Source organism: Agelaius phoeniceus, chromosome 4, assembly GCF_051311805.1.
Source record: "Agelaius phoeniceus isolate bAgePho1 chromosome 4, bAgePho1.hap1, whole genome shotgun sequence".
NCBI classification, from domain to species: Eukaryota; Metazoa; Chordata; class Aves; order Passeriformes; family Icteridae; genus Agelaius; species Agelaius phoeniceus.
The window spans coordinates 52,780,428-52,792,726 of NC_135268.1; the positions used below are offsets into that span (position 1 = coordinate 52,780,428).

General features: G+C 36.8%; 1 protein-coding gene across 1 annotated transcript in view; it reads left to right on the forward strand.

Annotated features, from left to right (window-relative positions):
• Positions 1–12,299, forward strand: part of ARAP2 (ArfGAP with RhoGAP domain, ankyrin repeat and PH domain 2) — a 271,367-nt gene that overhangs the window by 244,231 nt on the left and 14,837 nt on the right. Inside the window, exons 47-48 of the mRNA XM_077177631.1 lie at positions 3,140–3,268; positions 8,769–8,908. Coding sequence (XP_077033746.1) covers positions 3,140–3,268; positions 8,769–8,908 — 269 coding nt within the window. The remainder of the gene's footprint in view (positions 1–3,139; positions 3,269–8,768; positions 8,909–12,299) is intronic.

The window sequence follows — 12,299 nt, forward strand, 5'->3', positions numbered from 1 at the left end:
AATTTGAATTTTGTTTTCTTAAACTAGATATATTGACACAGGAACATGAAAACCAAACTAGATATGGCCAAGAGAACATTAATGTAAATAAACAGACCCCACAACAGCTTCTTCATGCATTTAGGTGCAACAACTAATGTTTTATTGGGGTATGGAAATGTTGTCTGAACTAATGACTATGGAAGACAAACAAAACTAAGCTAAGAGTGAGACACTAGAGGCCCTACATAACACAATAAGTATGGGCAGGACATTAGAGTATATCCTACTAAAAGAAGAGTTTCCTACACAAAATGAAATGGCACACCAGTGTTTTAAATCCAAAACAACCAACCAAAAAGCAAACTAAATTAAGTCCTAATTCATCACGTGACTCCTGTCAGTAGAGACTGTGTTGATGAAATATGTTCTTCTTGGATCCCTTTCTGGAAGAATCAGTGCATCAAAAAAAACTGAACTACTGTTTCAAAATAAAAATAATTCTGTAGTAAAGAGACACTCAGGTAGACTCCTGTGATCCTATGGCTGAATCTAACAGGTTTGCAGAGGGCGAGAGCACAGAGAAAATTACTTCTAGAAAATATTTGGTCCGAATGAGACACCGAAGAACTAAAACACTACTTGAGTCTTTGCTCCTGCAGGTTGATTCTACTAGTGTCATTTGACAAACACCATGAGGCATTTACAAATTAGTTCAGATAGTGACACATAATGAATGACAGAAAAAAGTTTGCATATTTCTTTCAAATATACATCAGTAATCATGGTGTCTTTCTGATAAAAATTAATTTTCTGCATCTGCATTTTTTCCTGGTGCGGTCTGCTACCTGTTCAGTGCATGGTGGTATGAACCCTGAATTTTTTTTATTTTTTAAGTTTTTATTTTGTTTTTTAATATATACTGTCAGGAAAACAACCCCTGAGAAAGCAAGAAAATGAGAATCATATTTTATAGAAAGTCAGTTTCTAGTAATAGTTAATGTTGTTTAAAGTGAAAAGGACTGGTTTAGAACATTTACTAGCATATGATGACCTAAGTGAAAGAAAGGGTAATTGAATGTATGTGTTGACTGCTTGCTGTTCAAAATACTAGAATTGCAGTATTAAAAATCAGCTAAATTATTTGCATATAGAAAAATTGCAATAATTGATGATTTTATCAAGCCTAATGCAAAATATTTATTACCATATGATTTTACAAAACAGGGTGTATATAATTTTTTTTAATAATAAGTGATTGATGGATAATTTGTAAATGAGGTGTGTTACCAGTAAAATAGTTAATGGTTTTCAGCATGATGATTTATGTACCATGTAATCCATGATGACAGATGGTCTTAAATAAATAAAACAGTAGGTGTTTACTGTGAGAGTGCTGGTGTTCTAGGAAGATGTGGTGATTTGCCAGTCTCTTGCCTCTGATTCATAAACTTCTTAAAGTGGATTTTTCTCTTCTACAAAGGCATCAAGTGTTGAAGCTTTATCATGTTAGAGCCCAAATTTTCCCAAAAATTCAGAAGTTTGACCATTTAAAGCAAAAGGGCCAGAAGAAGTAGTGATAATAAAGTAGGGGTTGAGCTGCTATCTACAAAATGGTATTCTTGTTAGGCTGCTTTGGTGTCATATCTGAATAATGAAATATTTGTATGGGTGGTATCACAGCTTTACAGGTAGCGTAGGTAATTTTGCATCCCAAAACAGCAGTGGTTTTTTCTGTCATGAAAGTGTGTTATTTGTGGCTGCTGCTTTCTGAGGCTCTAGTGTTCAGGTGTTCTAGAAAATGCCTTCTGCTAGACTGTAGTGCTGGAGAGTCCCAAAGCAGCTGTTGACATTTCATATTCATCTACCATAGCAGGAATGAAAAATGAGATTATGGCTGCATACTTTGCCCTTCCGTACTCAAGGGACATGGCTAGACTGTGTGACCCAACATGACAGTGTCATAGGGGTGCGACTTTTCAGGAGCCATACCCATCTCTTCTCAAGACCTGACCCAGATAAATTGGTATGCAAATGGGAACACAGATCATTTTATCTCTCTTTGGAGATAAAATGACATTTGAACCCACAAAGCCATTGTTAAGGCTTTTGTGGATTCATGAATTACAGCAGGTGCTTGCTGCTGAGCAGAGCCTTCAGGGATGTGAGTGTGTCTTCTCCCACTCACATCAGTATTGCATCAGGCTGTGCTGTTCATGTGACACTCAGATTTCTGCTGGATCTAGTAATGCAGATTTAGGGACAATTTGCAAGACCTTTTCTGCCTTCATTTGGTAGATGAACTGGGGTTTGTATGGAGTACTGGCTGGGCTTTCTTATCACTGCAGTTTTTCAATTCTGTGCTAGGTCTCAGAGTTTCTCTTCTAGGATGGATGATGCCTATCAAAAATGTGTGTTTGAGCATCTGAAGTTTTGCAGTTCACACATACAGTCTAGTCATGCCTTCAGTGGTAGTTTAATCTTGCTTTACTTTTTGTACAGGATGGAAATACACAGGTGCAAGTTTGGATATCCCCTAGCCACTGCAACAGGGAGAAGATCTAGTAAGACCACATGCTTTTCCCCTCTAGTAAAAAGAATCTAATGAAACCAGGAGTCTGTTTCAGTCTGTTTTGATCAATAACAGACAGTATAATCCATACCAGTTGGAGGCATTTTTTTTCACTGTGCTCACTCCAAATTCTTTGTTTCTTTGAATGAAGAGAATTGGTAGTTATGATGTTTCATTTTCATACTGAGCATAGGCCAATAAGGCACAGTATAGCTGAAGGTCTCAGTTCTGTTTGATCATATTTAGGCATGTCCTGTAATTGGTCCTAACTTTTGTATTTCGTTTTTAAGCGGTGCTTTAGTGTCTTTACATTAAAAATTTAACATTACAAAAGAGTCACTGAACATTTGGCTACTGTTTGTTTAGTTTTATATTCATTACCTCTGCAAACACTGCCAGTAAAGGTATTGTCAGTAAAGTGCCTAATTGTCTTATTTTTGAAAGCAGTATTTTTCTTCTATAGTTCAAAGTCAATGAGACCTTGTTGTTTACAGACAAATGTAACTTGTGACGGCCTCCAATATTGTTGGGTTTTCTCTTTTATTTTAATTCTAGTTTTTTGTGTTTTGTTTCTTTGGCATTTTTCAGAACGTCCTCTGCATTATACAGAGAATGTACTAGAACAAGTACTTCACTGGAGTTCACTACCAGACCCTGGCACTGCATGTCTAATAATAAAGAAATTTCTAACAGCAGACATGGTGAATCTCTACAGTGGTATGTAATTTTTTTTAAATTAAGTTATTTTACATGGAACTATGAGAATGGCAATTGTTTTCAGTGGAGCAAAGTGTCCCAGAACAACTGAATTACTGCTACTTCATAAAAATTACAGATTTACGGACGGTTGTGGTGACTCCCTATGGAAACACAGAGATTATGGATGTTTGTTTCTACAAACTATAAGCTCTCCCATTGAAATATAAAAGTGTACAGAAATTCTGCAGTCAGTTCACACTTTGTGAACTTCTGCTGTGAAGCTTGAAACTGCTCTTATCTAGGTCATACTGTGGGAATATATTTATATAACTATGGTATGCTAATAGAAATTTCTATTATCTAATTTGATGCCTCCAAATTACAAAGCTAATTTTACAGAATCAGAATATTCTGAGTTGGAAGGAACCCAGAAGGATCATCAAAGTCCAGCTCCTTGCCTTACACAGGACAGCCCCATGAATAACACCTGTGCCTGAGAGCGTTGTCCAAACTCTTCTTGAACTCTCAGGCTGATGCTGTGACCACTTCCCTGCAGAGCCTTTTCCATTGCCCAACCATCCTCTGGGGGAAGCTTTCCTGATATCCAACCTGAGCTTCCCTTATAAAACTTCAGATCATTCTGTTATCCTTACCCTGGTCACCACAGAGGAGAGATCAGTGTCTGTCCCTCTGCTTCCCCTCACAGGGAAGCTTTTGACTGCGATAAGGTCTCCCCTCAGTCTCCTTCAGGCTGAACAGACCAAGTGACCTCAGCCACTCTTTATACTTGAGGGCTTCCCCTCAGGGCCCTTCACCATCTTTGTTGCCCTCCTTTAGACACTCCCTTTATAGCCTTCTTATATTGTGGTGCCCAAAACTGCCCCCAGCACTTGAGGTGAGGCTGCCCCAGCACAGAGCAGACCAGGACAGTCCCCTCCCTTGCCCAGCTGGTGCTGCTGTGCCTCATGCACCCCAGGATAGGGTTGGCCCACCTGGCTGCTGACTCACATTCACCTTTCTGTTGACCAGGACACTCAGGTCCCTTTCCATGGCACTGCTTTCCAATGTCCCATTCTCCAGTCTGTCTGTGCATCCAGGGTTGCCCCATCCCAGGTGACATACTCATTTGAATGACATACTCAAGCAACTGAATAATTTGGAGGGTATGTGGCCTATAAAAGGGAGCTAACACTTAAAATACTGATCAAGTATATAGTGAAAATATACAGTTTAAACATTACCCCAGTCTATTTTTTTTTCCTACATAACACCTGGCTTTAAGTCTCCTGTGTAGTATGTATTATCTGCTTTGCTAGAAGTAGAAGTTTGGTGGGAGTTCCAAAATTATATTCTGTTTTCAAGCAGTTGAAATCCCGTGTGCTGTCACTGTATAATGTGTGATGGTAACACATGATGGCTGGTTTAATCTTCATCTTATTTTATCTAATGACTCATTCAATTATATCTATCTTTTCCTCTCTTCCTCATACATGGAAATGTTAATCTTTCCATTCTATATATCTCGTCTTGATTTGAAGAAGTAAAATTTATGCTATTGTGCTTATTCTTCTGAAAGTAATGGCCTTCTTCCTCCATGCTTTATTCCTGTAAAAGTATATTTCACAAATGTGAACGAACCTGAACAAGTGTGCTGTTCATGACTTTTATGGTTGGGTTTCACTGTCAATAAATGTGTGATAGCAGATCATGAATGGAGAGAAATGGCCTACTTCATTAAAAGCTTGATATATGAACTCCCATCACCTCACTGGGTACGTGTTGAGATCAGGAGAGGGAATGGGTCATAAGGATTGTGTGAATCACTGTTCTAAGGAACACTTAAAGATTAGGCTAGGGTCAGTTTATAAAATGTAGTAACGGAGAGATCTGCTGCTATTTGCATTCCTTTGTGTCTCCTAGATTTTGCATCCATTTGTTTCCCTAGCTTATTAGAGTAATGGTTTGCATCAATTCCATTCAGTTTGATGTTACTGTAGACACACTGTCTTTTGACTGTTTACATCTAGTGATTTTTTTATGTTTGTTTTAAAATAATTAAGACTTTACCAAATAAATTATGTTGGTTTTCTCAGTGGTTTGAAAAGGAAAATTTCTGCCACGTTGCAGACTTACAGTGTTGATGTCTGCAAACTCCATGTGGCAGAGTAGTCTTGTGAATCCATCACTACATAGTGTCAGAATGAGAAAATGTACAGAATGAAGTTACTGGGGAAGAGATGTTCCCAATGTTTAGAGTACAAGGCACGTATGGTTATGGTGGGGCTCTCCATCTCAAAGCACACAAGAAATAGCTGCTAGCTCGAAGGAAGAAGGGGAGACCTTAATCTTTTCTGTCTCTTACACTCTATATGGGGATAACTCCTTGTCACTGAATAATAGGGCTGGGGCCAGATGTCCAACCACTATGATTTAAAGTATGTTTTTAAGAGTGGATTCAGCCCATACAAATGGGCAACTGGGTGGATGGATGTTCTCCTACTTTGCAGTAAAATTAATAGGACTTTGATAATTTAATGTTTATAATTTAATTCCATGAATATTCCTTGCTTTCCTGATTTATGTAATAATCTTAAAGACTAATTGTTATATTCCAGACTTTTTTTTCTGTTAATATTGCTTGAGAGATTTTCATTCTCAGCACTTTTCTCCTTTTTCTTCCTGACTCTATAAGGTTGTTTGAAATAATGTTGGTTCAATAGTGAGCATAAGGAACAGCTCTTTCAGCCTCTTTTCATTTTGGCAACTTAACACAGTCTTCTCTGTCAGTGCAACTTTTCCCATGTTCCTTATACATAGTACATTCTTGATTTTGGTACTTATTCTCATCTTGTCCATTTTAAACTATTTTCTCATGTTCTGCAACTGAGATGAGCTCAGTTGTTCAGAGCAGAGTGCTAATATTACCAAGGTTGTGGGTTGGATCCCTGTGTAGGGCATTCACCCAAGAGCTGGATTCTGTGATCCTGGTGGGTCCCTCCAAACTCAGACTATTCTGTGATTCTATAGTCCAAACCTTACACTGAGGTCTAGATGTATGTTTTCTCTTGTATAGAAACCAACTTTCCTTTTCAAGGAAAAAATAGTTAGTTTATTTGTATTGATATGTTTCAGCAAATTTGTGGTGAGTTTTCTGTTTTATTACAGTTTTTAGTTGCTAGTTCCTGACAATTAATTCCATAGCTTTTCATGCTTGTTGTAGGAGCACTCTTTCAAGTGCTACTCAGTAGGGCAAGATGTGCACTATATTTTTGGTATAAGAGATACTCAAGGACAGCTTAATTCTATTTCAAGACCCATTTTCTTCTCCTTATCTAAAAATTTCTCATATTAAAGTTTTATTTGTTAGAAAACCAGGTATTATTTATTTGTTAAATTTACTATAAATTCTGTGTATATAGGTCCTTGAAATTTTTCCAGTACAGTGTTGTATAATTTGAGTGGTAAGTATTGATTTCTGAGAACAGGGGCTATTATTCAGAGGAATTCTTTGAAATGCAAGCTTCTAAACCATAGGTGGATCGATCCTACATGGATTAAGTGTACCTACCTCCTAGTTGCAAAGTTCTGTTAAGTTTAGCATGTTTTGTAAAGTTTGTGTCTGAAAAATACATTATGATTAGGGCACATCCCTATTGTCTTACTTTTATTTAATGAAATGCTGGCTTCTAAAGTATCTGGAATTTCATCAGTTTAGAGAATTATTTTTTTCCTCCTTCATAGGAGTGCTGTGAAGTTTAGAATGAGTTTTTGTCATGTTGCAAGCTGTGTGCAGAAATGTAAAGTCTTCCAACTTGGTAAAGATGTGGAAGTATCCTGCTACTCTCACTAAGTACTCTGCTACTCTAAATTTGTGTAGTTTAAAAAAAAATAGAAAAAAGTGGTTATGATTGTGTGGATAAAGATTCATATTCTATACTGAACGTGAAATAAATATTCTTATCAGCAAAAAGAGAATAATTTTTTTTTAACTGTGCACATATATTTGCACTTATAACTGAGGACTTCTAAGTAATTTCTGATTTTAATTGTTGAAATGTATTGATTCTGGATTTAGATTCTTATTTTTTGATATTCTATCATGTACTGCTTCTTAATAGTAGAGTTTTGATATCAGATGCTCAAAGTCTAAGTGGAATTTTTATGAAAAAAGCCAATTGACTACTTGGGTAAGAATGAGATTTTCAATACACATTACACCCCTTTTACATCACAGTTTTATTTCTTATCCTGAAACTAATATAGTACAAAAGCCAGTGGTATCATTCTGTGGCTCCTAAACAAGTTGGTTCAGTATTTCCTAAATAAATGAATGACTTACAGGAGGTACCTACACTTAGCTAAAAATAATAGGTGGTGAAAGCCAATATATGGCATAAGTAGTAGGCTTGTAGTGTTTGGGGGTAATTATTAGCCCTGTTAATCTGGCTCCCTCTTCAAGGTGAAGAGGTATTGAGTGGGATGGAGGAGAAGGTTACATCTGCCTACTTGCTCTCTTCTCATGTCTGCAGTCTGCTTCCAGCACTCTTTACCTTAGGGAGAAAAGAATACTTCAGAATTCTGCTGAATTCTGTGTTCTGTTATTAAGACAGTAGGAATTACTCTATTTTCCTTTACTTTTCCTTTTGCTGGGGAAGAATACTTACTGGGAAAAGCTGACAAAGTAGTGGAAAAATATATGGATACTGAGCAGAATAGGAAACCTGAGAATACCTAGAAGTAGTGGTGCAGTAGTTTTTATGTACTAGTAATACTTCTTTGCATTATTTTATTTAGGATTTTAAATTGCTAAGAATGCACTGAAAAATCTGGTCTTTAACACTGAAAGCCTTTGATCGCTCTGGTACTTTTCTTTTTAAATAAAAACTTTCTCAGTACAAAGTTAAATGCTCTGTAAAGCTCACTGCCAAGTTACTGTTTGGGTTTGTGTGGGAAGTGGTATTTTGTTTGAGTTTTTAATTAATTTTGCCAAATATATGTGGGTTTGTGTGTATTTTAACATAAACAAAAAAATCCAGACAGATTCATGACAAAATCTGATATTTATTGAAATGTTTTGCCTCTCAAGCACAGAGATTAAAAGTATCCATGTCATACTCTTGGTTTTAACTACCTGTTATATGCTGAAAACATTCTTTGAATTAAAGTTTGTTGGTAGATTCTTTGCATGTTATCATACAAGTGAAACAGAGAAGACTTTTTTCCCACCAGTAATTAAAATAATAATGGTGTGCATATTTAAAAATGCCTTCCTTATGAATTTAGAATACATTAATATGAAACATGTATTGAAATGTAATATATAGTGTATGTATATGTGTCTGTATTTATATAATATAATTAATGCAATTATTTATATATATATATATATATATAGCATAATACCAAATCAATTTTACCAATGTAATTTTAGTTTTTGATATGCAGTAATACTTAAAAACTAGGAGCTTCCACTGTTGTAAAATCCTCTAACAAAATGCTTTTTTTTTTTTCTTGGTAGAGAAAAATGAGAAAGGTACTGTGAAAGCAGGCAATCTGAAGTGCAAGGAAGAGCCATCAAAACTACTGTCTGGAAACAAATTTCAAGACCGTTACTTTGTGTTACGGGAAGGAAACTTGCTTCTCTATAAGGATATGAAGGTACAGCAGACAAACTTTGCATTAAGCTTTCTTTTTGTTTGAAAAAGAAAAGATCAACAAACAGATCAACATTTCTCATATGAAATGGCAGCTTCTAGAATCTGCGTTGACGTCTAAGATTTTTGTCTTGCTGTTTCACAGGTGTCTTAGTAGAAGGAGTTTCTGTGGGTTCATCATTTAGCTATTGTAGTTATGCATTACTATAGGCTTAAAAAATTAAAAAGAGAACAATTTTTGGGTGCTTTGTGCTGACATTAAGTTATTTGAAAACCTGCTGTAGAAAGCTGCAGCAGAAGTAATATGGAACTTAAAGGAGTGCATGCCATTTTTTTCTTGGTATTTCACACAAAGCCCTTAAAAATTCAAACAGGGTTCTTATGCATATATGTCTCATGATAGAAGAGATTATAGGAAACAATAACTCTCAATACACTAGGAAAATATTTCCCTGCTTCCCAACAACATTTTTTAGATATATTCTCTGTCCTCTAAAAACTAGTATGGATAATTAGGTTACGTATACCTCAGAATTCCATAGAAGTGAATTTAGTAATGATTAATAGCAGGAAGGGTTCAGTTTTAAATATTTCATGGGAGTTTTCTTAAAACATTGGGTTTGAGTGTATGCAGCTTGTATTTTAGTATAAAGCCAAATAATATTAATAAAGAACTATGTTTTAGTTCCAAGTATTTCTGGTTTAAAAAAAAAAAAATCAAAGTTTTAAGTGCTTTTATTTTTGCTGACTGCTGTTTTTTTCCCATCCAAAAAATACAGCTGTATATTGCTGACCTTCCTAAAGTACTTTTTTTAAGACATATCCCTTACTCACGTAAGCTAATGCACTGTGTCTTCTTGTGGAGCTGTGGATACAATCTTAATTAGAATGACCCCAGAATGTCACAAATAGTGTCTTACAATTTAGTGCTAAAACTCAAATTGGCACGTATGTGAGAATAAATTAATATGCCCATAAAACCTTAATTAGTATCTTGGAAAGAATTTATGACAGGATTGTTTTACCACTTGATAATCTCCTCTTTTAAGCCATTCTAATTTATAAAAAATTTAATTCCCCCAACTCAGGAGGCACTTTGAACACTTATTTTTAAATTATTTTTTTAAATGCAAATGGCAATACCATTCTGATCAAATAGTATGAGTTTGTTTTACATTTTTTGAGAGATATTAATCTACCATGAATAATCTTGGTTTCATTTTAGTCATATTTAGGAATGAATAGTAGGAACGCTTGACATTGCAGATGGAAAATTGTAGCTAATAAGGCCACATGTACTAATTAATTTTTAAATTCTCATTAATAGCAAGTTAAATTTGTATATGCAGGTGGAGATACATTCTGTTCAGTGTTTCTCTTGTTCAAGAGCAATTATCAAAAACATTGAAAGTTTCCATGAGTGCTGTATGCTAAATTGCTATATTGTGCTAATTGACTGAAATAATTTACCCCTTTAATGTTCTGTTGCTAAGAGATAAGCTCACAGACAAAGAAATGGCTCCCTTAAGGTGCATTATTGTGAGAAGTATGCAGTTGTTTAAGTGAATAGTATGTTCTGCAGGGGTATTTTTTCATCCTGGCAGTACCCTTCTTTTGAGCAGGAAGTTACACAAGAATACCAACCATAAAACTGTTATGTGTTTTGTTGTTCTTTAAGTTCTCTTAAGTGCCTCTTTTTTCCCCACACTGGAGTGTTAGAAATTGAAAGCTGCAGAATGGGAAATTGAGAATCCAGGGACAGTAAACAGTAGGGAGTAGCTTTGTGTACTGGGATTATAAGATTTGTTGTTTGGTGCAGTTTTTTCTATATTGAAAGCTAAAACACTTGACCTAAAAGTACTAAAGGAATGCTTTTGTGTTGTGTTAAATATTTTTCTCTGTAATAGTGTGAATCCATTATTTCCTTTCAGCACTTCATCTTCCAGTAACATTCAGTTCTCATACCTTTGGGTCTGTGTCTTCTGTAGATTGACTAGAGGTAGTTTGTTCAAGAAGGAGCAAGCAAGGAACCTCAGGAGATCCTTGTCCAGCTTCCTGTGCACAGCAGGGATAGCAGCTGAGGTCAGGACATGTTGTGCATGGCTTTAATCTGTTAGAGTCTTCGAAAACCCTGAGGACAGATAGCACAATGTTTCTGGGCAGTCTGTTGCAGTACCTGACTGTCCTCATGGGGGAAAGTTTGTCTGTCCTTAGATGCAGTCTTCTCACAATACAAAATGCCTCACTCAGTCTGCTTTGAAATTTCCCTGTAGGTGCTGGGGGGCTGCTGTTAGTTCAGCCTCTCCTACAGGGCAAGTGCTCCAGCCCCCAGATGGCCTGGTGGGCCCCTGCTGAACCCTCTCCAGATTACCAATTCACTTTTTTGTCTCAAGGACCCAAAAGATGCAGTCACATGAGTAATAAGGAAAGGAGGATAATCACTGTCCTCCACCTCCTCACTGTGCTTCTGCTAGCTCAAGAAAGCAAGCCCACCTTTGCTGTTAGGATACTCTGCTGGTTTGTGCCCAGCTTGGCACCTACCAGCATGCTCTGGTCCCTATCAGCAGAACTGTCTCTCACTCTCTGTTATTCAAAGATTTTTTTCCCTCACCTGTGCAAGAGTTTGAGTATATCATTGTTAAATTTAATGAGATTCCTGTTGTTCCATTTCTTTGTCCTGTGTAGGTTCCTCTAAAAGTCCCAATACTGGTGTTCTCCAGAAACCAGGTGGATTCCTTCTGTCTCACTGGGCTGCCCTTCCTGAAGATATAAGGAGGAACAAAGCCCTGCTCTCCCCATCCCCTGTCCCATAAAAGTCAGGATATGTTATCCAGAGACTTCTTGTTGTTCAAAGACATAACTTGCTTTTTTTTTTCATCCTGATTTAGTGGCCCCAGTGGCCTAATGGATGAAGCACTGTCTAAACCAGGGATTGTGGGTTTGAATCAGTCAGTCAGCTTCACCAAGGGCAAGTCCTGCCTGACCAACTTGGTTGCCTTCTATGATAAAATGACTATGTCAGTGGACAAGGCAAGAGTTGCAGGTGCCATTTATCTGAAATGCTGTAAGGCCTTTGACATGGTCCCTTTACAATATTTTTTCTAAATTGGAGAGGGATAGAATTGATGGAGTGGACTGTTAGATGGATAAGAAAGTGGTTGGATGGACATCAGTGACACGTGGTGTCCTTCAGAGGTCTTTGCTGGGATTAGTGCTACTTAATATATTCATTAGTGACACAGAAAAGGGGATTGAGTGCATATTCAGCAGATGACACCAAGCTAGGGGCATGGTTGATACACCTGGGGAACAGGAGGCCATCTAGAAGGGCCTGGACAAGCATGAAAAGTAAGCCCATGGGAATCTCAGCAGGTTTAACATGATCAAGTGGAAGG